This window comes from Numenius arquata, chromosome 3 (assembly GCF_964106895.1).
Source record: "Numenius arquata chromosome 3, bNumArq3.hap1.1, whole genome shotgun sequence".
NCBI lineage: Eukaryota > Metazoa > Chordata > Aves > Charadriiformes > Scolopacidae > Numenius > Numenius arquata.
In genome coordinates, this window is record NC_133578.1 from 8,553,509 (window position 1) to 8,581,489 (window position 27,981).

Genomic DNA, 27,981 nt, shown 5'->3' on the forward strand with positions numbered 1-27,981 from the left:
AGTTTATCACCAATTTTATATATGGCTGCTTTTTTTCTGCTCTATTAACATGGGTACTTAAGGTGTGGCTCTAGTTTTATGATCTCTAATATCAAAGTAACTTCAAATCCAGATTAGGCTCACTTACTTAATTGGCAAATGCCCCTTACTGGATTTATTTTCTTGGTATAGCTTTTGACTGGGGAATTAAATTTTGAAATAATCAATACCTTGATTTGAAACTGACTTTTTCCTGATTCTGTAAATGAGGTAATAGTTGTGCTGATGCTACATGAGCATTGTGTGTGATTTTTATTTTGCTTCTACTAAAGGTGATGTAGCCGGCTGTGGTGATGACTGTAATAAGTAATTTCAGAGCACAGTTCATTACCCAGATACACTACTGGAATTTCTCTGCTGTGAAAAATGGCAAGGAGCTTTATTCAAACATGAAGTTGGTTTCAAAACATGTTATTTGTGGAGTTGTAGAAACTGGAGAAATGCAGACTTGCCTAAGTATTCGGTTGACATTTGAACTGCTGAAATTCTTTCCATTTTAATATTTCAGACATTTCAGACATTTCCATTTAATACTTCAGACAGTTAATATTTTAAGTATTTCTTAATTTACTTTTAATATGTTTGGAAATGCCTGAATGCTAACACATCTTAATCCTTATTCACCCGTCTCTTTTAAATGAGTTGTTTTGTTTGCTAAAGTTGAACGTCTATTGAAGTTGATTCCATTTGAGCTTTGAGAAGCCGGCCTTGTTCACGAAGCAGATCTAGCTATGTCTTTGGGGAAAATAATTTCAAATGCCCCAAGAGGGTTTAATTTGTCTGAGATTTCTTGAAAGTGTTTGCTTCCCTGATTCAGGTTTTAAACAGAAAGCTATTTTTTTCAGATTCTGTTTACTTGTAACATGATGGCAGTACACTTTTTCTTAATAGGATTTTCAGTCACATCACAAATTGAAAAAGTTTTAAGTAACAGTTCTGGCCCAATTTTATTGAGCTGTACTAGCTGAAAGGATAGGCAGTGCCCAGGTTTCAGCTGATAATGTTTTTTCATTTACTATTCGGAGAACAGGTTTTAAACATGTTGTTCTGAAGCAAGTCTGGGTCACTACATGTGAGTTTTTTAACTGAGCTCAGTAGAACAGCTTGAGTATCACAGGTGGACCCCGTGTGTGTGCTCTTCAGTCTTCTCTGTTTTATCCCTAGGCAACCACTGACGTTGTTATTTGACTATATGTGAATTTGAATGGCTTCATAAATACACGCAAAAATACTGTCATTGCTCCACTAATATTTCTGATGTGCTCTGGATTTCATTTTCAGTGTTGTTAAGTGGTATATTATGTGGTAAAACTGTCATTGATAACTTAGTTTCTCCATCTCTACTTGAATGTGTTGGAAAGCATTTTGCATATATTACCATATGTTGCTTCTATTATTTAAAGTGACAACTATAATTTTTATATTAAAATTAGCCTCTGTGCACGTCAGCCGCTGTTCCGTTCAGTACAAGTTTCTCAGTCTGGGCTGGGGTCCCTGTAGATCCGTGTTCTTTCAAAAGCAAGTCTTTTCTCCGCTTTTAGGTCTACTGAGACAACGAAGCTTGAGTTTGAGGTTCCAGTTAATCATCTAATTTGTCAAAACACATAATCGGCCAGAGGCCACTGTCTTTGACTTTTTATATAGTCTTCTTTTGTAGACAGAGTGATAGAAGGAACAATTATATAATTAGCATGGAAGTGATTTTATTGCTGTAAGGCTGCATGAATATGAATTTGTGTGTTGGGTTACTGAAGGATACTTCAAAGTGATTTTCAATACAGTTTTTTTTTTTGTCTTTCTGGCATAGTGAGATGTGGTTTAGAGAACCTTATTTTGTGTAAGGCGTACTGAAGCATGTTCCCTAGCCTGGGAAAGGACTGAGAGAAGCCCAGCAATTTATAACTTTTTCCAAGGAAATTAGTTATGGTATCACTTTAAAAAAAAAATAAATAAAAAAAAAAAGAATTCCCTGTTATTAGCTTTCTTCCTTCTTTTCTCATCACAAAACTAGTAGGTTACATAAGTTCACAGAGATTTATAGAAAAGTTTGAATTGCCTTCTCCTCCAGATCTTTGCAGTCAATAAACAGGATCACATTCCTGAATCTGAAAACCGAGTGGCAATTATTGCCTGTCGGTACATCTGAAGTATATTTTATGCAGACATTTGAGAAATGCTCTCAGAAAATAATTATTTCATTTATTTTATCTGTCACCTTGCTGGGAGTCCTGTTGGAAAGCGCCTCCAGGGTCCGTGTTGATGCTAAGTGCGTGCCATGAGTGAAGTCTTTGTGCTGGTGGCTGTTTGGTGGCCCAAGAACCAACTGTTGCACATCGTTAAATGACGTGTTGCTCTTGAAGTACAAATCATCCATTTTATGTTTTTACCAAAAGCAGATAATTTTACAAAAAGTAGTCTTGGCAGAGTTTATCTCAAATGTCCTTTCTAACTGTGAAGCATGGATGGATATCTGAAGTTATTTTCATAATCGGTTTAATTTTTTTTGTCACTACTACAGTATAAATTCAAATGACTGAATGATTGATAGAGATCATGGATATACATATATAAGGCCGAATAGCTGATTCCACAGCAATGTTGTAAACATGGCAAATATTGCACGTCTTTCAGCATATATGCTCGGTATTTACCAGTTACTAGACTGAATGCTCCAAACCATATTTCTGTCGTTTTAGTAGCCTTTTTCCCTCATATTGATTGTGGCTTCAAAGTGTATTAAAAAATAATTATTTGTCTTGATTGCATTAATTTAGTTTTTAACGCTGCTTCCTTTTGCTACATGTTCTTGTTGGGCACTTGCAGTCTCCTGTATGTGGTTTCTACACACTGCGTCACATAATGGAAATTTAGAAGTATAAATGTGGTTTACATGTGGATGTTTTCCCTTTAATAGAGAGCACCTATATTTATGTATGTATATATATCTGATAAACTGGTTTGGCATATACTTTGGCCAATTCTGATGACTTCCTAAGTACAAAGTACTCCCTGTTACTCCCTGATCCAAGTGCCCAGTGCTCAGTCTAGAGGAGCGCAGGTGACACCTGTGGATATTGGTGCTGCTGCTCTGCTGCTGTACCCAAGGGTGTATATGGCATCTCACTGCTTAGTTTATTTGATTTCCTGTAAAATGATGTGAGAACAAATTCTCTCGTCTCTTGGGTGAGTTGGTGGAGGAAAGCACAGATGGGTTGCAGCACAAAATGCTGTTCCTGGGGCCTGACTGGAGTTTCAGCTGCCTCTGCCTTAAAGTGGAGACAGTCACAGAATCACAGAATGGTTAGAGTTGGAAAGGACCTTAAAGATCATCGAGTTCCAACCCCCCTGCCATGGACAGGGACACCTCCACTAGACCAGGTTGCTCAAAGCCCCATCCAGCCTGGCCTTGAACACTTCCAGGGATGGGGCACCCACAACTTCCCTGGGCAACCTGTTCCAGTGCCTCACCACCCTCACAGTAAAGAATTTCCTCCTAATATCTAATCTAAATCTCCCCTCTTCCAATTTAAAACCATTACCTCTTGTCCTGTCACTACATTTCCTGACAAAGAGTCCCTCTCCGGCTCTCCTGTAGGCTCCCTTCAGATATTGGAAGACTGCCATGAGGTCTCCCCGGAGCCTTCTCCTCTCCAGGCTGAACAACCCCAGCTCTCTCAGCCTGTCTTCACAGGGGAGGTGCTCCATCCCTCTGATCATCTTTGTGGCCCTCCGCTGGACCCGTTCCAACAGGTCCATGTCCTTCCTGTGTTGAGGACTCCAAAGCTGGACACAGTATTCCAGGTGGGGTCTCACGAGCGCAGAGTAGAGGGGTAGAATCACCTCCCTCGACCTGCTGGCCACACTTCTCTTGATGCAGCCCAGGATGCGGTTGGCTTTCTGGGCTGCCAGTGCGCACTGCCGGCTCATGTTGAGCTTCTCATCCACCAACACCCCCAAGTCCCTTTACTCAGGGCTGCTTTCTAATACCTCATCCCCTCATCTGTATTGATAGCGGGGATTGTTCCAGCCCAGCTGCAGAACCCTGCACTTGCTCTTGTTTGAACCTCATGAGGTTTGCCTGGGCCCACCTCTCCAGTCCCCAGCAGAAATGTGTCCACCTGAGTAACCAGTATTTCTGGGTCTTAATAGAATAGTGTTCTTATTCTTGAGGGTGCAAAGTGAAATTACAGCAAACAACATAAACCCAACTTAAGCAGTAAAGAAAAGGACTCTTTCTGAACAACTTTGATTCTCTTCTGTATTTTCTCTTTGAGTGGAAGGTTGTTGCCGACTTGCTAGCAATTTGTGCCAGAATACTTAAATATTGAACAATTGCGTAAAGAAAAAAGAGAGAGGGAAGTACAGTGAGTGACACAGAATAAAATCACTTCAATTTTGCTCCTTGTCCACAACAACAATAAAAAAAGGATTATTTTCCCAAGGTATTTTAATGTTCAATTAGAACAGGACATGAGTGACCATTGGAAGGTTAGAGAGCATGCAATAAACGTAGCTCGGAGAGAGAAAAGGCATAGTTACCCGCAACCTGTTAAGAGAAACAGAAGTCCTCAAGCTGTGGTCTTTCTGGATGGATAAAACTACATCACACTGTGTAACACCCCCCCAAAAACAAGATTACAAAGAATACCAGAAATGTGTTGTGATGATCTAGGAACAAAGGAGTGGAAAACAGAGGTCAGCCAGTAATGAAACAAAATCAGATACCTTCTTTGAATTGCAAGAGCAAAACTGAAAAGCTTTGTAGAGAACAGGGACAAAAATCTTCCTAAACATTCTCACAAACAAATGAGAATTTGTGTCATTCAGGCAGAGCAGAAGGAAAGCTAGAAATGAAGAAAGCAGTGAGATCTGAGAGTTTGGTTGAGCTTAGGGTCCAAATTGTGTTAGGCTTTGTGTCCAAAACAGTGTGTTTTGTGCCTTATACCCCATTTTTCTTCAGTTGTGCCTTTGGTCCTTTTTTTCTGAAGAAATGCACTTCAGCTTTTTTTATTTCCATAGAAATACAAGAGATGGCTTAGTGGTGTGTTTCTGGAATGCCTGGTTTACAGACCCAGTTGTCTGTAGCCTTCATCACTCTTGCAAATTGAGTTTCAGAAGGTGGTAATTTACAGGATGTGTAATCAGCACTTTGCATGAATGTTACCCATGGAATTTAAGAGCAATTAAGATTAGGACTAGGCAAAGATCTTCCGATACCGGTAAAAGGTTTGCATGGAAGGAAGAGACTCTGTGAGAAGTAGTAGCAGTCTGCATCCATTTCTTGCTGTTAGTTTATGTCTGAGCAATTTTGGTTATGAAAAAATGTTTCCATGATTTTCACCTTTATGTGAAACAAGGGTTCAGACTTCATTTTCATAGAGGACAACCATATACATTTCAGCAAGCACCCTCTGAGGCAGCCTCAGGGGATAAGACTGAAGGGGTGAGAATTCTTTTGTGCTTTGATGCATTGGTTGGTAAAGTTACACTCCTGGTAAGCGTGATGCATTTTATGTTAATAAACAAAGATCATTAACTGAAGACTGAAGTGCTGCCAATCCTGAATCTTTCATGAGCAATAAATTCTCATTAAAAAAATCCTTTAGGGAAATGCATATCCTTTCAAAAGAATTTCCACAACACATCATCTCCATGTGACAAATCTCCAGAGAAAAAAATATATGAGCAACCAGTGATTGGGGGATTTTTTAGCTCAACTTCTAAGTCCTTTGCAAAAAGAAAACCTTGTTTGCTTGTTTCTTCCTTTGTTTTTCATTTTTGAAGGTCTTCGTAAGTCCAGGCTTAGTGAAAAAAAAAAAAAAAGATTTTTGCTAGAAATGGCTGACGTGGTTCAGGATTCGCAGCTGATTTCTGTTTGGGTCACAATCCAGAGAATTCTTCATGTATCAGGAGATAATATTCTGGATTCCAAATATTTATTTTTTTAAAAAAACTAACACAGGTAAACAATGCAATAAAAATAGTATAAATCTGTATGCCCTAAGGATCTACGAATTCCTAGGAATGCAATTGCTTTGGCGGGGGGTTGGACTAGATGATCTCTGAAGGTCCCTTCCAACCTCTATGATTCTGTGATTCTGTAATTCAGATCAGACAGAATACCTGGACCAGAAACAGAAGAACTGAGACTCCATCTAGTCTAGAGACCAGCTTGACTCAGCTTAAAAATGAACAGCAGAGCACCAAGTAAGAACTTAAACGCTCACAAGCTGAAAGACACTGTTAGGAGTAATTAAACTGAGGAGAAACAGCTACAGTTTCCTTAATAGGGATGCTGTGCACAACCCACAACAGCAGGCTGGTTTTAAATCTAGAGTAGAGTAGAAGTGCTGAAGGACATGCTGAAGAAAGGCAAGATGTGAAAAGTACCCTTACGTGGAGTGGTTTCTTTCCAGTCCTTGCTCTATCTCTTCTTTCTTGAATGTGCATTAAAAAAATCATATTTCGATGGCTATGTAGAGACAGTGGGTGTATTCACATCACTGCTCTTGCTTTCAATTTCACCGAAGCACAGAAATCAAAATCTGACTCTTTTGAACATGACATCTGCTTGAGCAGCATCTTCCTTGTGTTGGCGACTGATGCGTTGCCAGGCCGGTGTCAGCTCTGCTGAACAGCCACAGGTCACCGGCCCCAGTCTTCACTTCCAGCAGGTGTATTTGGGGATCAGGACCAAAAAAAGCATCTTGTGGGCATGTGAAATGAAGAATCATAGAATCGTCTAGATTGGAAGGGACCTGTAAGATCATCGAGTCCAACCGCTGCCAAGAGTGGCAGTTGTGTGTGTTGGAAATAAGAGAAGGGTAAAAGGCGGTGGCTTAAAATGTTATCTTTCTCCCATGGGCCAAACTGTCACGTAGCAATGACCCTGTGCCTCTTTCATTACCCACTTTGAACCCAGCTGCACTGTCAAGCTAAACTGGGAGGTTTTTAGTAACTTGCCTGACTGTCTTATCGTCCCATTTAAAGAATGGGACCATCACTGGACCATATACTACTATGGGAGGATCAGGTGAATTAGTGGTGTACCAGAAGGGAAAGGTGGTAGTGTGAAATTTGCTTTCCACACTGACCTGTACTGGAGAAGGTCATAAGAATGATCCAGAGGCTCTGAGGATGCTGTCAAAAAGAAGATAAGAACTACTATTTTGTTTTAATTAGGAAAGTGCAAACTATGAAAGAGTTCTCAGAAAGAAATTTGGTACCATTTTAGAGCGTTTTAGGGCTTTCATTGAACAGACGTTTTCATTTGTATAAGTTATTTTAAAGTTGCACCTGAAAAGAAAAGCAAGCAGTCATTCTTGTAGTAGACGATGGGGATCAGTGTGTAGCAGCTGCCTATGTTATAATTTAAAGTTTATTTTGCTGATTTAATATTCCAAACTGACTTCTATTAGTCCTTTTCTTCTTTTTTTTTCCTGTTTGAACACTGAGGTTTTCCATGATGATAAGTCTTTGAGAACTTGGCAGCTTGCCTAATCATACAAATTCCCTCTGTATGCTTCTTGGGTTGCAACTTATTGGCAGAAATAATACAGCATTAAATACAAATATTACTGTTAATGTAACATTAAAATTGATAAATCAATCACTTATGTCAAGAAATGCCAAACTACAACAGTGTGAACTTGTCAAATTGCTTTTGCTAGATATTTCATGGTGTGGATTGCAGAAAAGAGACATTAAGGCTTATGGTTAATGTACCTCTTCTAATAATAACTTTTGTGGGACAGATCCTATGCTCATTTATTTGTAGTAGCACATTGTAGTAGCCTATGGGATATATTCAATCAATAGTTTTAAACAGGGAGCAAATCTGCGCAGAATTTGGCCTGGCTAAAACCTTAACTATTTATGTTTCAATAAATGCAAGGCTTACATAATGCATGGACTATTTAATTTATAATGCGAAAACCTGTGCTTCAGATGTACTTCAGAGTTCAGTACTGTAGTGCTGTTTACTTGGTGTTTCTTGGCACTTAGGTGTTTGATGTTTCATACTTGATGTTGCATTAAAATTGATAGCCAGGTGTAACTCCCTTGCCTTCTGCAGTTTGCTATTTTGTGCTTGGGCTGATTTTTAAAATAAATCTTTAAGTATCTCTCACTACTGTCTGCAGACTTTAGAAATTATTAGGAAAATGTTTGGTTTTTTGTTCTCTGTTTCATAAAAAAAATTCAGCTAGCTTTTCCCACCCATTTTCTTCTTCCACCTGGAATCTCAGCCCGAAAAGAAAGGCTTCAGAGGAATATATCTGAAAAAAAGTTGCAACGGAATGAATTATCTCGTGAATAATGGTCATAAGTGAGAAGTTCCAGGAGATTTGTAAAATGATTGCTTGGTATAATTCATAATTATCCTGATGATTTGGCATTGTGTCATACAGACATTAATCTTTTATCCTACAACTGTATGTGTGCATCATGGGGAAGGAATAGCTTTTTTTGCCAGGTTTTTTTTTTCTTAATCAAGAAACTGCATTGATTGTGATGATTCGTACTGTCTCCATGTCTTGTCAAGGAACTAAAAGGGAGGTTGGTGGCTCTTTTTATTATAATTCTAATTATTTAGCAGTTACTAATGACTGTTACTTAAAGATCTCTCTTTGCTCTTCACTTACTGGTTTTTCTACATTACCAAGGTTAAAAACCATCTCAAAAAATTGACAAAAAAAAACCCCCAACATTTTAAACTTTGGGTCTAGATGTTCCTAACTATGTCTGACACTGTTGCTCAAAATTTATACAGAATTTGGGAGGTTGGCTGTGTTGTGAAGTCAGTAGTGGAAGGAAACATGCCTCCCCTGTCATTAACAAATATATGTATTTGAGGTGTTGTCTGAAATACCAGTGAATCATTAAAGCGTGCGGTCTTGCATCCATAATTTCGATGCTGAAAACAGTAAATGTCAATGAAGATATAAAGATTACCAGTGTGAGAGAAGATGCTTCTGTTGAAAATGCATCGCTGTCCATCCCTGTCGGTGTACGTGCTCGGGACAGTCGCCGTCCTCAAGTGCCCGTCCGCCCTCAGCTGCCGTGCTGCCATTGAGAGAGTAATTTGTCATGAAAACAATCCCGTCATAATCTGCCATGGACTCCTGATAACCTTTCCTTTTCTGATTTCTCTGTCGTGGCTCTGCCCCTCTTTCCTAGCCAAAGGCAACCTTTTTGCCTCTATAATGAAGGCTCTGCCCCTGCTCTATTCCTCTCTCTGCCTTCTCCTTTCTGACCAGGGCTGTGACTCAGCCCTGTGTTACCCCATCATCTTCTTCCATGGAATTTCTTTTGTAGTTGGTGTCTTGTTTGGATGCTTCTGGAAAGTAACGAGATGATCTTCTTTGAACTTCTAATTCAGATTTCATATACATTAAAATCCACTGGAAATTGTTGAGGAGCCCCTGGGGATTGCTGATGTATATTTTAGATTATAGTTATAATTGCTGGGTGGGCTTTTTTTTCCCTAATATTGGTGTCATCCAAAGAAAATACAGTTTAAATAAGTTACTACCTGTTTTGCTTGTCTGGATTTGGGACTATCGTGTCCTGTAGAAGAGAAGTTTTGTGTAAATGATATTTTCTGCATGCTTATTTTTTTTTTCAGAAATGAGTACAAATAAATTAGCAATAAATAGGAGCCTGTGCCCTATTTGTGGCTCTATCCTATGTATCCTGCTTCTGCTTGACAGCATTAGTGCTTCCATTACTGTAAATCCAGTCGTTGCAATTGTTGTAAAAATAATTAAATAAAGCTGGTACTCTATCAGCATTAAATTCACACGAATATTTCTTTGCGAGATGACTCTTTTATTGCCAGCTCCAGTTAAACCGTTGCGACTCTAAAAGACCAGTTTCAATATAAGGACCAAATGCCTCCGTTGTACGGGTGCTTCAGCTGGGGGGGGAAGGCTGCAGCATCGCTAACCACCGCGATTGCAATAGGAGCTGAAGGAGGCGCATTAGTTCACTGCGGCCATTCCACCCTCGGCTCCTCCCTTGTCAGATCTCATATACTCGATGGGGTCAAGCCTGGTCAGCGTTTGGATGGGAAACCTCCCTGGAAAACCAGGAGCTGAAAGAAGCTGGGTTTGTGGCTCTTGGCACAGACTAACACCCTGCCCCTAGGTCAGTTATTAGCACCACGCTATGTTTAATCCAAGTTTAATCAATTTTAGCGGTGTTTTTTCTGGTTCATTTGAAAAACAATGCTGTGGCAATAAGCAATGATGTAGGAGGAAAAAAGTTTAATAATTTTGGAAGGTGATAAATAAGGAGTGATTCCAAGGCACAGTGATTAGGATTGCCTTGCAAATTCAGATTCTGGGTCTCTGTCGTTTTTCTGTTTGCTTTTTCCCTGCACAAAGTATTTATTCACCTTCTGAGTCTTACTGCAATAGCATAGAGCGGGAAACTTAGTTTGAATTTCTGTGCTCCAGAATGTCTTGCAGAAGGCAGCGAAGGACTCGCTGGCGTATGGCTTGGCCACTCTGATTAGACACAATCACCAAAAATAAAACAAGTGTTAAAAGTGTATTTTCAAAGCTTGACTTTTTTAGTAGGTCAAGCGGTTGTTTTCTGGCTTTATGTACAGTGAAAGCTATAAAATGAAAGGAAAAGCTGGGCTTCATTTTATGGTGCAGAATCAACCACTTCTAAATGAAATCACTTTGGAGCGAAAGTTTCCAAGGAAGGATGAAACAGGAAGGAAACACCTTCCTGTTCATGAAAAAAAGGCGAGTAGAGAAACAACTAAATTAGTAACTTGGGAGCTGTCATACCTATTGAATTTTGTCCTCGTTAATTCCCTGGAAAGCAAAGTAGAAATTTACTTAGGAAAAAAGAAATAGGAAAAGTTAAAAATCTTCATGTGTCAATGTTGAAAATGCAAGATCTGTCTATAGATGCTGGCAGGTTGTGGGGTTGCTGTGTGTGATCAAGACAGGAAAGGACAATGTCAGGGTTTGATATAACCATTGTCTTCCCAGTGATCATGGAGATTAAAATTCACTGAAGCATTAACTTTTGGATGATGTTACTAAGACATTTTCCATTCTTTTGAGTTCTGATCGTGTTCATCTAAACTATAAAGTTATTTTACTTCATTTAAATTGGAAAATTATTATTTACAACTAAAAATATATCTTGATCCTGTATCACTGAGATCTTGGCAAATAGATATAATTCAGTGCATTATATGGGAATCTTTATTTCATAACTTTATCCAGAAGCTCTTTTACACATTACCTTTCTGTGTTAGATGGAGAAGCAAAGCCCTGTATCTAAGACCTTGTGAATCTGAGGTTTCAAAATACAAATGAAAATCTTATTTCAAAATTTGGGCAGCTGAAGTTCACTGCTAGAATTTTTTTGTTTTGTTGTACCACTGTAAAATAGGAATATAGAGAGGGAAAACTAAGAAAAAGTGAGTCTCATGCATCCGGTGTAGCTTTTATTGTGTTGTTTGATCAGATGATACCTGTTACCAGATTAGGAACTGTATCGGCGTTCGATCAAAATTATGTGATAAGTGGGGGCTTGTGATTGCATCGATTTACCTCCCTTTATCCCCGTGGGCTGGGAGAAGTTCAAGTAGCAGAAGTTTTGTAGCGAAGCCATGCGCTGTGTGTCTTAGCTGTCACTGTCATGAGATACAGGGTTTTTTTTGTCTGGAAGTTGAATAAGTTGAAGTGATGGGAAGGGAGAATGAAGGAGAAATTTTAGTTTAAGGAGAGTTCAGAATTTGCAGGATTATTTAGCACATTTGTATTTTTCTTGGGCTTTCCTCAAACTGTTGTTTTTTTAGAACAAACTACTGCAATGTCTAGTAGCGATATTGAGACTTGAAATGTATCTTTCTTCCATCCACACAGTGAACACTTGTGTGCTTGGTTCCATCTGGAAAGGGTATAATTGAATCCTTGTTTGGCTTCTTTAATTATCTCATTGCAAAGTCCTTGGCTGGGAATTTTGCCACTTACAATGCAAATATCCAAACTTAAGAGCATAAACTGTGCTTTCAAAGAGCGTTTTTGTAAACCTTTTATCATTTGGTGGTTTTTCAAAAGCAAACACGAGAACTTCTCAATGAACATGTTTTAATTTTTTAAATCCTCAGAGAAGATTTTGTTTTCTTGCAGGTTGGCTGTAGTTGCTAATTAACTTTGTTAATTAATCATGCTATAGGGATGAAACATGCTTGATTAAAAATAAATAAAATCGTATAGCAACAAAGTAATGCTACTGATTTTTCCTATTTAAAAGCAAAGATTAAAAAAAACAAGATTAACTTGAAACAGCATGTCAAATGTTCTTTGCATTTGAAACATCTGAAAGGCTAAAGCAGCTAAAAGCTTATTATTTTTGCAGCAGTCGTAGTAAAATGCTTATCCAGTTGTAACACTGTGTTAAAAAATGGGGGCTGAGAATAGTCACTGAAGGTTCTGTCTTAATCAGAACAACCTGAGATGGTAGGTAGTAACCAGTGGGTTTATTTGGCCGTGCTTAGACATGAAGGTCCTTGTTCTCCCTTATCATTTATCTTGTATGAAAACGTCCAACGCTGCAGATTGGTGTTAAATGCTGTTGGCTCATAAGAGGATTTTGATGACATTTCTCACCCCATATAGCAGCATACGTTTGTACAGAGGTGGTGGGAAACAGCTCACTCTGGGCGATGGGCCAAGTGTATCACAAATGAAGCTCCCTGGAATGATCTCGGGGATGACTGTGGTCCAGAGGCACGCTGAGCCTCTGCCGCCGTCCTGCCTAGATGAAGGTAACCATCCACGGAGGTCTGGCTGTGACCGCACAGCTGCTTCACCTGGGGAGTGCAGGCGGGAGGGAGAAGGTGCTCTGGGACCTGTTTGAAGTGGGAGCACGGAGTTTGCTTGCCTCAAAGTTGACTTATTTTTAGACACTGCTGGAACAGATGGCTCTTCTGTATCCCCTGTTGCAGTTTTTTTTCTCATACATGATAATGGGGTTTCTTTTTCATTTTCTGCTAGTGTAAAGTGGCAGGAACTTTATAAACACAGTATAAGAGTGCTGGTCTGTGCTCTTCTTTGCTGGGAAAATCGTTAAGGAAGCCCTTCCTGAACCTCTTCACCCAGAGAGGGGAGACCTGGCCTTGTTAGGAGGAGCCCTCTTTGCGGATGGAGATAAATGGAATTTACTGTGATAAAATTCCAGAATTCCAGAAATGTGGAACTGTTGGAGGTAGCACAGAGAGAGGATGGTAAGAGTATTCCTCATGTAGGAGGAATAACTAAATAAATCTTTGCAGACCACTGGCAGAAAGTGTATGGAGGAGTGGTTTGTGGGGGTTTTTGTTTGTTTATTCTTTTCCCCCCTGCATCTTTTCTCATAATATATCTTTAGGCACTTGTTTTGCAATTAAAAAGTCAAAACCCCCTCAAAGGCTATACTCGCTTTTTCCACTAAAACATATTAGGGCACTGAAGCGGTGCAAAAATGCAAAAGGCTATTTCTAGCAGATCAACTAAAGCCTTAAAATAGGATTAACCAATTTTGTAATTTCCCTGTGATAGTATCTGAGGAAGGAAGGGGGAGGGCGATACGTGTCTTTTAGAAGCTGTTTTTAGGATACTTGTGTTAAGGCTATCAAATGCACTAATCAAACCCTAACTAATCAAATCAATGCACAGTCATTGGTAATTTTTCAGATGCACAAAAGAGGATCTTGACATCGTGCTGGAGTAACACAAATAGAACTTCCACGGGGCTGTGTCTATACCATCCTTAGATTTTGCCAAGATTCAGTGGTTTCAACATTGTATATGTTTACAAATCACAATATTAGCAATGCCTGGTATTAATCTGATAATCGTGCTTGCAGGGTGCCACCAGCCAGCTGTCTGGGGAGTGTTGTGGGGGTGCAGCAAGCATGCGGGGGCAGGTGACTGTTGGGGAGAATTAAATACCATGTCTTCTACTGAAAGGGAGAGGGAGGGCTGGTTTGGTGACCCAAGCATATGGTGAGCTATGGCTGAGTGACACGAGTGCTGTCATTCCTGCAATAATTAGGCAGGTAGGCGCAGATCTTCCTTCCTTGGCAGAAATGATTCCTGAGAAATGGTTTAAAGGCTACTTTTATTGCAAAATCAGGAAAAAAATATTGTAGAACTTTCAGCTTTTCATGCTGCATGAGAGTGACCCAGTCACAGAATCATGGAATTGTTTTGGTTGGAAAGGACCTTTATGATCATTAAGTCCAACTGCTAACTAAGCACGTCCAAGTCCACCACTAAACCATGTTCCTCAGCACTACATCTATACCTCCAGGAATGGTGACTCAACCGCTTCCCTGGGCAGCCTGTTCCAGTGGATGATAGCCCTTTCTGTGAAGAAATTTTTCCTAATACCTATCCTAAACCTCCCCTGTGCAACTGGAGGATGTTTCCTCTTGTCCTACCACCTGTTACTTGGGAGAAGAGACCGACCCCCACCTCTCTACACCCTCCTTTCAGGTAGTTGTAGAGAGCGAGAAGGTCTCCCCTCAGCCTCCTTTTCTCCAGGATGAGCAACCCCAGTTCCCTCAGCCTCTCCGCATAAAACTTGTTCTCCAGACCCCTCACCAGCTTCATTGCCCTTCTCTGGGCCCGCTCCAGCACCTCAATGTTTTTCCTTTAGTGAGGGGCCCAAAACTGGACCCAGTACTCGAGGTAGGGCCTCACCAGTGCTGAGCACAGGGGAATGATCACTTCCCTGGTCAATGACGGCCGTGCCTACAGAGCCTGGGCAGACCTTCGTCCAGAGGCCCTCCGTCAGCCCTGGCTGGGCACCTTTGCAGGTTTTGGGGGACAGCCGTTTCCAGCCCCTGCTTTTCTCTGCCATGACAGTTGGGAGAAGTGTTTCTGTTTTTTCAGGACTTCACTGCAGTGCCCAGCAGGAAGGTTTTCTTTCCTGAACTCAAAACGTCTTGGGAAAGCTGGATGGCGTGGCCAGTGGACTCATTGCCAGAGCCCTTGGTGGGCAACGCGAGGGCAGAGGCTGCCATCCTGCTGCCGTGTCTCAGGGGCCTGAGCTATGGCACTCTGACATTTACATTGTACTAAGTAGTCACGGGGACAGAGATTCTGAATATCGCAGGGAAGTGCCGGGATGCTGCACTTGGGATGGTTCAGGTCTTTTTTTCCAATTAGACCAAGTAGAATTTCTGAGGAAAACGCGAGTGAGTGGAAAATTTCAAACTTGATAAGGGATACATTCTGGTTTAAAAATCCTTTTGCTGGAAGTTTGAAAAGCTGATCATCTTTAGTAAATAATTTATTCACGTGCAGTTTTATGTTTTGTTGTGTACTGATAAATTCCTCTGCTGTTTCTGTTCCTCTGCTTTTCTTTCAAAACCAGATATTCTTCTTTAAAAAGTAGCCTACTTGAAAAAGTGCCTTTGTCTTTCTTAAATCCTTTAAAAATTATGGTAGGTTGCTTAAATCCCACTTGTTCTGTAAAGTGTTTTTCTTCTTTGCTGAGCTTCCAGAGAAAATTCTCCTCTTCCTTACCCCTCCTGCAGTGGCCGGTTCCTGCCCCACCTGCCGCTGTCTGGGGTTTGCAGTTCACGTACTTGGTATGTGCTACGTTCTCCCAGTCCATACGCTGTGAAAAAATCTCTTTCCTTTTCTATGTATACTAAAGCCCTACTTTCATTCCTTTCCTGCAACTTTGCAGTTGAAAGTGTGTTGTGATCGCCAAATCCTTAATTAAGCAAATTAATTGCTACTTGAGTCAAGCCAAACATTTGGGTAAGGATCTTCCATGATAAAGGCTAACTTAAAAAAAAAATAAAATCTAGTAATTCAGTAATTACAAAATGCAGCACAGCATGTTTAGGAATAGAATAGATTTTTTTTTTTAATTTCATGTTTATGCATACATTTATTGATAATCTAGGAGCCTTCCAACTTGTGTTAATGTAGTGCAGAATAAAGCTAATGCGCAAGGCTGTAGGAAAATAAATAACACGATCTGATTTGCACAGCCTGTTTCCATATTGTGATGAGCTACTTTGTTGTTTGAATGGAGCAAATGATGTTTAGATTCAGTTGATTTATTGGCAGTTCTGTCAAACTGCCACAAAATGAAACAATAACACAGCCGCTAAATGTTGCAGAGGAAGATGGCGAGGAGAGCGGGGTCTGACGGGAGGGTTGCCCGAGCGCTGTGCAGGAATGCTACCCCGACGGGGCAGCGGTGCGTTCCCTCCACCGGTGAGAAATGAACTGCTATTCACATGCTTTTCTTTCCGTAGGGAGAAGCTGTCTGTGGCTCGGCTGCAGCGAGAAGTTGCACAAAGTAAGAGTGAAGGAGCAATGGTAAGCTGCGGCTGCTCGCCGCTTTGCAATTCTTGTCTTACCACTTCAGGCCGTAGGTGCATTTTGAAGATGGCCACCAGAGCGTTAAGGCTGTCTTGGACAAAATGATGGGTTGCCAACGATGTGCTCATAAATCTGAGGAAACTCAAGGCTCTATCTTGGCTTCCTTGGAAGAGCTGCGGTAGAGAAAAGTGGTTTCCTTTTCCCTGCTGATGGTGCTTACTGGAATTGGAAGCCAGGCAGGCATGGAAAGGCAATTTCAAGATCAAAATGCAGTAGATTTACTTGTCTGTTAATTCTTAGCCAACTGCAGAAAAATGGAATAATACAAGCATGGAAGCTTAAAAAAACCCTCAATCTGATAATTTTTTTAATTGCGTAGTGCTCCTTATACCTTCATTTTTTATGATTTATGAGATGAGGCTTGTGAGCAAAAGTTGAGTTGGTAGATTTTTGGTTAACTGCAAATCTGAATTTATAGAGTGCCTTATCTCTTCAAAACAATTTTCCTTTCAAGCCAACATATGCTGAGTGTGCTTAATTACTTAATATCTAAGGAACTCTTCCCATCTGTTAAGGAGTTTGTTTGTCCTTGTCTTCAGATAAAATGTCCTAGGCTTCCATGGGATAAAGCAGGCCCATTCAAAAACCTTAAAACCCAAACCAGTCCCCTTGAACATACTCGTGAAACCGCTACTGATTTGAGCGAGTTCCATAGCTGGCTGTGAGAGAATTCGGTCCAAAGTTTGTTTGACTTAGTGTAGAGAAGCTGTAGAGGGTCTCTTGGGAGCAGATGCTCTGTTAGCTGTGTGATGCAGGGTCCTTAAAATCCCACCTGCCTCCAGAGAGGGCATTTTATAAATCATTGTTAGTGATTAATGCAATGAAATGAGATTTGGAGGAATGTTAGTGCAGGTAAGAAAAACCTGCCAGGAATCTATTACTCTCAACGTGGCCACACACGGCTGCAGAAGAGCTGGTGGTGCTTTATGGGGGACTCTGCTGGGACAGGGGCTTTTGGGGGGGTCTGAGTGTCTGGTAGCAAAGGGAAGGAGATGAGTGGGGTTTGCTCAGGCAGATATTGCCGACTTGCCCGAGCCACTGCTGCGTGCCCAGCGCAGCTGTGGGAGTCGCTGCCCTCTCCCGTCCCAACGTCACTAGCCCTTGGGTCTGCAGCGTGGCTGGTTTGGCCACCAGAAGACTTTGAGACAGTTTTTAAGCAGTTGGGAAGACTGGCCGCTGGGTGATGTTTTGTGTGTATTGGGGCAGGAGTCCTGTAGGAGCTGAGAAACAAACTATCGGGTTAAGCTGTAATCTAAGAGTCTGTGACTGAGATAAAATTCCTGCTGCCTCCAGGAGGAATTTTGTCTGAGGAAGAATGACAAAGATTGGGCATTGGATTTGCAGTTGCATTTTAGTTTTCAGTGTAAACAGTTTTCAAAATCGGGAGAGCTGTTTACTTTATTTGAAATGTTTCCTTTAGTTTTTTTAGACTAGCTTTCCCTTGGAGGCACAGAAATAATATATTGCATTGAGTGTAAAACATAGTTAGTGGAATAATTCAAGACTTATGAAATCGGCAATATTGATTAACCTTCTGAACCTGGTAACGCTTTTAGTACAGGCACCCACCTTGTGGCTTTATCTCATGAGGGTCAGACACTTTCTGTGCCTTTTCTGTGGCTGGTGGGATTAATCACATAGCCCTGCTAACCAGAGTGTAATTTTGTATAATTTGTTGAGAGGCTGAGTGTTGTAACCCATTAGGAGCTGATAGGTAGCTCTCCAGGGGTGCAATCTTCCCCCAAGGTAAATACTAGGTAGTTTTTCTCCTCTTCCCCGAGGGGTAATTTCCACAATTATCCTGCAACTACAGCCGGGGACGAGTGCACCCGTAGAGACAATTGCTTTGAAGCTGTTGATGTATGGAAACTTCTTTGTGTCTCAGAGCTCAGAACCAGTCATTTTAATATGAAACACAGCAGTCATTAATTAACATTAATGAACTTGCTTGGCTGTGAGCAGTACAGGAGCAGTAAGGGTCCAGGAGATGGAGTGTTTGAACGCAGGGAAGGCCAGGGATGAAGTAGCTTGTGTAGGCTGGGTTCTCGGGATGTGCAGCAAGGAGCCTGCGGCACATACCGGTTTCGGGGCAAATACTTCAGAAAGATTCACAGTGAAATTTTAGCACAGGATTCTGAGCAAGCAAACCTTTGGCAAACGGCAAGGCTTTCTCTGTAGAAGTGCTGGCAGTCAGCAGCGTGCCCGCAGGGTACTGAGTCGCATGCACTGCTCTTGTTGGTGTGATGGACATCCCCCCGGAGACAGCACGGACTCCTCTGGGGCTGGCGGCGAGGATGCCGGGCAGTGGTACCCGCCAGCCGCAGGATGCCTGAGGGGTTTTGCCATGCTGTCACCGGCTGTGGCTCAGAATAAAAGGGATGGCACCCCCCGCAGCCTCCCTGCCAACGCAGTCTGTGACAGGCCACAGCTTTATTTAATCACTAATTAGCTAATCGCCTTTGCTTACTCCCATTTTCTTTTCTGTTTGGTGTGCTGGTTAGATTGGCATGAAGATTTTCAGTGAACTAACTCCTTCATTTGGGAAGGGCACAGGTGGCAGCTCATGCCACCTCTAATGCCACCTCCAGTGCCTCACTTGGTCTCCTGGAGAGTGTTTCGTCCACCAGGCGTGCCAAGGGCAGAGAGCACAAGGAGCCACACTGCCACACTGCTCCTCACGTCCTGGGAACCCTGCAAAACATCACCCAAACCTTTTGCAGGGTGGCACCTTGTTTAATACTGCACTAGTGTTTCTGGCTTCTTTTCAAAAAATACATTTTCTTTGGGTTTTGCAGTCATGGATAGGTCATGAGAGCAAGAGGTGACCATGTTATGTCAACCCACGCCTGATTTTAGGGTGAGCGGAGAGTGTGTGCCCTGTCCCCATGTGTGCTGGAGGGACACACGGTGCGGTGGCTTTGCCCTCTCCTTCCCCCTTCCCATTTGGCACCTTTTTGATCAGAGTGTGAGAAAGCTTTGGATACTCTTCCCTGTTGCCTTTCCAGCACAAATCAAAGGAAGAATATGCTATTTAGGATTTGCTTCCCTCCTCGGGAGGTTGCCAGCTGTGGCCTTTTTGCATGTGGTCCTTGGAAGTGATGGGCGGGAAAGGCTCCTGGTGCTTTGGTTCGCTCGGAGTTGCAGGAACCGCTGCAGCGAGGTGGCCACGTACCTAAAATCACTAATGACAAGCAGATACAAAGCACGTACTGTAGAAACTACTTATACTGTGATATCTTTGTTCAAAAATGGGTTTGCACATCTGTATAAATAACATATGGTGGGTGATAACGAAATGCATTTTTATGAGGAGACATTTTTCTGGGGGGACGTCAGCTGAGGTTGAAGATCAGGCAGTATGTTCTGTATATGGCACCAATGTGTCTGCCCCACAGAGCTCCACCTAAGAAATGTGATTTTTAATATGTCCCAGAGTTAAATTTTTTTATTATTGGAAGTAGATATGTTCTGGATGGAATATAGAAGTTTAAATTAAGGTATTTTATTTAATGATAAATGTTTATCACCAAAAATATGTGAATAACCTGTAATACATTTTTTTCCATATGGTTGTATGGAAAACTTGGTAACTCATATATAGGGTTGAGTGAGTATGTATTTATAAATTGTTTGAATTAGGAGAACTGAATAAATTCAGACTGACAATTCAGAAATAAATAATAAATTCAGAAACCTGACAATTGCTCAGGTTTCTTTATTTTATGAGCCACCATCAGTAAATATTGATTATTCATTATCAAAATGCACAATTACTGCCAATTCACCTACCGAAAGTTTCAGCAGCACTGAGCTGAAACTGAACTTTGCCGACGGCTCTTCCTGTTGCTTATGGCGTTTAATTTCTTAATGTGCATGTTTGCACTTTTCTTAGCCATGTTTCTTCTGACTCATCAAGGATGTTTTACCTTTTTCTAAAGGAAAAGATGATTGCTTCGTATGTGTACAGTTCTTGCAGCATTTGATGGAGACTGTGCAGGTGTCTGTGGTGACAGAGATTCCATTATTAAAATCACCAGCTTTCAAAATAGATCACAAGTTTATTTCAAAACATAGTAAAGACTGAAAATTGCTTTAGTCATCAAAGTCTTTTTTTTTTTTTTTTTAAAAAAAAAAAACAAACTTCAAGCCAATGACTTTGGACCTTTAGGACACAGAATGAGACCAGGTCAAGTGTTTATTTTTGTGAAATTTTCTTAACAGTAAACAGTGCAGATTAGGAAAAATAGGAGAAAAATGCTGCCACAGTTACATAGCAGAGTTCTCGCTGCAGAGTAAGTGTTGTGTTAGCAGAAACCTAGATGAAAAAGCTAAAACGAACCAAAAGTATACACAATTGTTATGTTTTGATAACTTGTATTCGTTTAATAATTGCCCAGAAAAAAAAGTGCCTTTATTTACATATATGTTCTACTTTTTTTTTTTAGTTTGTACTTCTGCATCCAAGTCCTTGAATTCTACTCTATATTCCATTAGTTCAGTGGCCTGTAACCTACACAAAAGAAATTGTAACACTCCGGCAATTTAGCTGTGAAGGTTAAAGTGGGATGATACTGCCTTTTATATCTACATGGGTTTCACTTAGGGTGGGCCCTGGGCTCTGATTTACCATGAGTCCTGCTGCGTCCTTAAGTGATGCAAAGTGATTATCATAGGCTCTTCCCGGTACCCGTCTATTCCACACCTGCACCCTTTTGTTAAAAAGCCACCATGTTAAGTGAATGTGAGGTCCCCAGTGAATAGGTTTCCACCCTCTGGTAATCCTTCTGCATTAGATTGATTTATGAATGTATCAGATTCTTTGTTAGCATGTAAACCACTAATTAATTTAAAGCTCTCTGTGGAAAAATTAAAGCCCTGGTTAAGGCTTTCAACAGGCTCAGATGGTGCTAATAATGGAAAAACAAGTTATATTAATGAGTTTTGATGCGATCAGCACAATTCTTGCTTTACAAACAGTTTTTGCTGTGAAACAGTAGAGACTGCAAGTTTTTAAAGGAGTGGAAGAAATAAAAAGGAAAGGCAGAAAAAAATCGCACTGTCAGTAAGATGTTGCATTATTACTAGGATCAGAGTCACTTCTGCTTGTTACAACTTTCTTAAATGTAATGTGTTTAGATACACGTAATAGCCTCTTACGAAACCACGGGAAGTGCAAACCGGTCTTTTTTCCAGATTGAAACTGAACTTTTAAAGTAATCAGTTTTGAAAAGATCTCTGCCTCTTCTCCTCGTCACGTGCTGCTGAACTGGAGCGTTCACATGGAGACGGATGTGTTGAAGTGCAGAAAAGGTCTTGATTGAAATTATATTAAAATCAGTAGAAAGTCTCACCATATTCTCTGCTTTTTCCGAACTCCAGGGTGTTTTGTACGTAATTTCAGTTGTTTCCTCTCTTGCTCAAGTTTAGACTTTTAATGTGGGTGCTAGTTTTTGGTGAGAAGAAAGAGGAGCTTAGACCCCGGCTTGACGATGCTTTGTTGAGCTGAGTGAAATGAAAGAAAGCCTAATCTCCATCTTTCTTTGTAGGAAGCTGAAAATGCACAGTTATAGCGGCAGCCCATGATTGTAGAAAATTGTGCTTTTTCTGCAAGTCTCCCGAGAGCTGTGTTTACGTCTGGCCAAGACACTCTGTCTTGGGCCACCATCCTGGCTCTGTGGTCAGCACCGCAGCTGATATTGATGCTGCCCCATTCATCAGCCAGCAGGACGCCCTCTGAAAAGGAGCATGGTCAGCATTTTCAGAGGCCCAGCTCCTAACATCTGCACTACGTACCGTGTTTTTAGGGAGGAGAGGGAATCCTGAGGTTGCTCTTGAGCTGGGGTCTTACAGATGGCAGCACAATGTACTGCCACGAGCGCCGAGGCACTTTCTGTCATCGGCGTGATGAATCTCTGCAGTCGCCTCCAGCAGCTGGAAAGGCTGTTGTTGCAGAAGCGCACGGGTCATTCAAAAATAGATGATATTTAGTAATAAATGAAGTGTTAAAGATGTGATACAAAAGGCTAAATTGTCTTTCCCAACTTCTGGGTCCTTAGGTCTATGGAAACATCTATCTGTGCTCTTACTTAAGAAGTAGCAAAGAGAGAGAGGCAAAGTCACTGTTTTGAAATATGTGTTTGAATATTAAACGTCCTAAACCAGAAAAAAGCAGCCTGACCCTTGTGCTGTCTTCTCTGTGAAGCTGTGTATTTACACACAGCTAGCCATGCTATCTAGCTCCTTTTTCTTAGGAACTTCATCATACGGCCCTCACGGAAACTTAGTGACATTAGTAGTAGTTAGCATCAATAATGATTATTGAAATTCTTTACAAGCCTAGTTTAATGCTTCTGAACCTCATTAATTGTTCATACTTCATTAGGCCAAATGTCCTCATTCAAAACTTTGCAGTTTTAACTTTGGTGGTTGGTTTTAAAATAGAGGATTTTTTTAGTTCTTCTTGCGTCCTGAGTATCTTTTGTTGTTTGCTTCAAATTTTCAAATATTTTCAGTTGTTTTATTTTAAGGCTTTTATGAATCTAAGGATTCTCTATGACTTAAAATTGCTGAGACCTCTCAACAGTCAATTTCCAATGAAAAAAATCAACCGGGTTTCTCCCTCTTCCTGAAGCCGAAGTACTGAGCGCCTGATTGCCTCTGGTCACTGCTTTTCAAAAGCAGCTTTCAAACATAATTAATTTCAGAGTCCGGTTTATTCACCAAATTTCATAATAATTTGTTAAAATCAGTTTTCTTTCATTCCCTTGTTGTTTGAAGTGTGACAGAAGTGGTGTGAGGGCGCCGGGAGAGCTGCTGGGGCTCCCTGGCTCTGGCTTTCCACCAGGAGAGGGAGCTGCAGCCATGGGAAACACCACCCTCCTCCACAGCCTTGCTGGAAAACTAACGTGCTGGAAGTGCAGTCCTATGGCTTCACTGGGATTTAGGTTTTGTGGAGCTGGAAGGTATTAGCTGCAGTATTTTAAAATATACAGGGCTTTAAAGGGGCTCTTGGGACTCGCCATGGCAAGTCCTTGCCATGCTCCATCCTTGGGTTTGATGTTTTCTTGCTCTGTTTGCCAAGGATGTTGTAGGCACCGGCACTGTAAAGACCATTTCTATATCTGAAGGTGCTTAAATAAGTTTTGCCCCTCACTTACTGAAGTCTCTTCAAGAAGTTTCTGCAAGTTGACATAAAAAAAGAGTCAAGTAGGATTATGTAAGAATCACTGAACATAGAAAAAAATACGTGAAAATGCATTTATATAAGGTCTGAAAGTAAATCAGAGGCAATCTGTAGAAAGTATGTCATAGCAACTAAATTGCCCTGAAGTGGAAATTGCCATTTATACATTAGATAACAAAGGCAGGGGGTGTCGAAGTACAGGAGGGGCGCGAGCAGTCTCATAGCATCGACGGGTGTATGGAATATTGGAATGGCAGTTGGCTTCCGCATGAAGCAAATCCCGCTTTATGACTAGAAACAGATGTATCCCGCTCTAGGCAATAGCTCACCGCCTAATAGGAGTGATGTGTCCATGCACTAATAACAGCGAATTGCAGCCATTTTCATATCAAAGGTTAAGCTCTGCAATCCTGAGCTCCTCCAGGCAACGGCAGGAGTTGACTCGAGGAAGCCACATGCTCACTGGATTAATATTTTTGCAAGGATGACCTGAATAGAGCCACCAATCTGCAGGCTGAAGGGGCAGAACACGTACAGTCGGGTTTTATCTCATGCAAAAAAGGGATCTCCGCTAGGACAGAATTAGTCACAACGTCTGAGGCTCTGAAGAGGAAAGGTGAATGCATGCACTGGGCCAACAATTTGAATTTTATGCAAACTAGGAAGGTACATTTATACAGATTAATAGCAGTGAAACCGCTGTGAAATACTTAGCGTTGCAACTTTTTTTTTTTAAGTAGCTGGGGAAACTAGCATATTAGAAATGACAGAAATCACTAGATTTTCATTTGTTTGTTTGTTTTGGGTTGTTTTTTTTTTTTTTTGGCCAGTAGTTAAACTGTTAGTGTAGAATTTATAATACTTACCAGTAACTGTAACTTCCATCTAAAAGGTCTGTTCGCAGTGTTAGTTCTGGGAACAGAGAAAAATCCATCCATTTCTCTTCTTAAAATTTTGTTCATACTTAGTTTTTAAAAATAAACCTCTTTTCTAGTATCTTCAGGTTTTGTTCTTAAATCCTGTAGGCCCAGTTGTAAGACCAAATAAAAACTCTTGTCTTTACTGGTTTGAATCTGTTGATTCAAATCTGGTCACAATATCCGTTGCAACAATTCCAGCCTTTTCCTGTTGTTTCCCTATTTGTATCAGCTCTTCCAGGGGTTCTGTGGGATGCATTGCATTCGGGCTCATTAGTGATTTCTCTTTAAAATGTTGGTAAAGCAAGGCAGAGAGGACGAGGTGGTGCAGAAATACCGATTTCCCAAATTCGCCTCAGTCTCATCAAACAGGTCAGTGTAGGTGAGCATTGTCACTGCTGGACAGGGAGTACGGTCTTTAATTTCTTCATATTGTTGTCATCGAAAGGTGAACTTCAACATCGCTCTAGTGATTTTTCTTTTTTGTGATATGTGGTACTAGTCCCTGCACAAACCAAGGGTGTTTTTTTTGTCTGGATACAGAAGAATGACCTGTTTTCCCCAAATGGGACAGGAAAGGTTATCGGGAGAGAGAGAAAGTTTCTGTACAGGGAAGGACAAAATTTATATACCAAGAGTGTTGCTCAGTTGTGCTGCTTCCATTAAATGCCCATTTATTTAAATGACTGCAGTGCTCTTGGAGCTTGTACCGTGAAGCTGCTACTGACCCTTGGAGCAAGTCAACTTGAGCAGTGCTTTAGGTCACCTCCCGTTAAAGTAAAAACTCTTTACTGCAACAAGTCTTTGTTCAGCATCTTTCGCAATGGAGCCCTGATCCATAATTGCTCCACGGCACCAAGATAGCATGGTAAGGTACTGTTGTCTTGACCAGTTCCTTCAGGGCAGAGACAAAACGTGTGTGTGTATATATATATGTATGTATGTATGTATATATATATATTATATACACAGAAAGCACTCTGTCAGAGATGAATAAAAGATAGACAGCAGAAGCTGGGAAAAAACTGTTGCCCCATCTCTGCCCACTGCACACTTTGCAGGTAGACATGAAAACTAGGCGAAGCTCATCTGAGCAAGATTTGAACCTGTCAATGTTCATTGTGCCATTAAGCCCCCTTAGCTTTGTTGTTTTTTTTTTCTATTGGCAGAGCATAATCACCCCTCTCTGCAGCTTCTGTTGAAGGTTTAAAAAAATATTAAAGCATAGTAAGAAAATAATGCCTTGCTATAATAAAATTATATAGCTTTGTATAGATTCATATAGCTTGAGCTAGCAACTGGGATCCTTCCTTTCTTTCCCTTTCTACTCCAGTCTCTTAAACTTTAATTCAGTTTTTTGCTTTGTCAGGAATTTGCTTTTACATACTTTCTGTTTGTTTTGGCTCTGTATCCGTTGCATTGTGATAAGGGATCTTTTGATATTCTACGGGATCTTTCATAATGAAGATCTCATGACATAGTTTTCTGAGTCTGGAACTGGTGACCAGACTTGCTTGCATGTCCTGCGAGAGGAGACTGTCTAGACTGTGGGGATGACTGTGGTGTTTGGATTGTGTTATTTCCATACCGCTTGGCATGATACACTCTGTAGTTATTCTGGAAACTAATGAAAGTACCAGGCCTGACACAGGACCTTACCTGGCTGTGAAGTGGCTTTCACTCAGTCTCCAAACTACTGATAAGCTGTGTTTTCTGTGCTGTACCCTGTTGTGTGACTTCAAATAACCAGCTGCTTAAAACCCCTCTTCATTATACTCTTTAAGGGTCAGTCTTTAACTTTGGTGTCCTGCAAGACCCGCTACTACTTTTGCCACCTAATTCCTTTATAATTGTGGAAAGTATTTCATTCCTCATGTAAATCGTTTATTTGTAAAGCAGGTTTTATTCTGACTCTGCTGCTGTTCGTCTGATTGCCTGTGTAGGCAGTGAACTCTTTTGGGTAGAGGCAGGGTCTTACTGGGCGTCTAAATAGTGCCAAGAGCCGCTTGGAGCCTGGGGTGCTGATGTGCCAGGAATAATCACAGCCCGGCAACTTGGGATGAATACCAAGAGGGGATTTGGCTCAGTATGCGCAGTGCATACGACTGTCGTTTTGTAATTACATCTTTACGCTGCACATTTGTGGTCGGCATCCATGGTGACACTGCTTATTTAGAAATGATTTCTGAGTGTCGGAGAAAAATTATTATCTCCTGGGAACATCATGTTCCTGGTAGTACCTATTAACAAGTGCCCTGTGGCAGTGACTGGCAGAGTTTTGCATTTAAGAAACTTTTTCCATGGCTGTCGCTAGAGGAGTGGGTCAGAATTCCCAGGTTGTTGTTAGAAATGTCATGTTGTGTATGATTTCCCTATATCATTGAAAATGAACCACCTCAGAAGGGAAAACTTGTGATGTAGGAGGTACCGTAGGAAAATACATGCCTTAAAAATAATTTCATACTAAAACTAGACTTTGAGAGTTGTCATCTGTGATAGTCTAAAGGCTGTTTTCCAGCGGTTGTATACTTCCATTGGTTGCTAAGAGTTCACAAACTGAAAAAATGTAGGAAGAGGCGAGTAGAAGTCGAGGTGTGCAATCTAACACGTTTCAAAAGGAAGAGCTTTGGAAGGAACATAAACAGGTTAGCAGAAATATCCTTGCGAACCCCGAGGAAACAAGAGTATCAGCTCTGGAAATGTGTTTAATCTAACAGAGACAGGAAGGAGAAACTTCTCTTAGCTTTGCTCTTTTCATGTAGCTATTGCCTTACTTGTAGATGGCAGGGCAGGAGCAGGACCGGCGGTGCTCGATGGGGCTTGTCCCCTACCCCTACAACAGCTGAAGAGAGGAACTAAACACTTGTGCAGCCCGATTCCCACAGACCCAGCTCTGCTTGGGTTTGCTGGCATGGTCAGTGCAGCCAGGGTGTTTCTTTTCCATTTAGACAAAGATTGTTAATATTTCTCCAGTATTGAATTTCATATCAAACTTGATTCTTGAGCGAGTGATAGGACGTTGTTTGTTGTAGTAATGCATTACAGCAGTCCCCAGAAGCACTGGTGAAGAGCAAATTTCCTGTTCTGCAGGTGCACAGCAAAACATCTTTCTTGCCAAAGCTTAAAGACTATATAATTACAAAGAGTTTGCTAGCCCACTCGTTGTACCTGGTGGATAGACAAACGGGGATGGCTGTGATTCAGGAAGTCTAAAGCATTGCTGAGATGTCCTGGTTTGAGGAGGTAACTCTCTTGCTTTTATGGAGCATCTGCCACTGTGAAAGACAAGGGAACTGTGTGGGGAAGTGACGTGAAACCTTGGTGTGCTGGCCAAAACGCACCAAAACGTATTCCTATTCTAGTGTCATTCTAATTATGTGCTTATGTCCAGGAACAGAACTTCTGCCCAGCTTAATAACTGCAACTA

At 41.1% G+C, this 27,981-nt stretch overlaps 1 protein-coding gene across 1 annotated transcript in view; it reads left to right on the forward strand.

The window, feature by feature from the left end:
• The window catches only part of NCKAP5 (NCK associated protein 5), a 371,849-nt gene that overhangs the window by 135,127 nt on the left and 208,741 nt on the right, over window positions 1-27,981 (forward strand). The window contains exon 3 of the mRNA XM_074145259.1: window positions 16,332-16,391. Within this exon, the coding sequence (XP_074001360.1) occupies window positions 16,332-16,391 (60 nt within the window). The remainder of the gene's footprint in view (window positions 1-16,331; window positions 16,392-27,981) is intronic.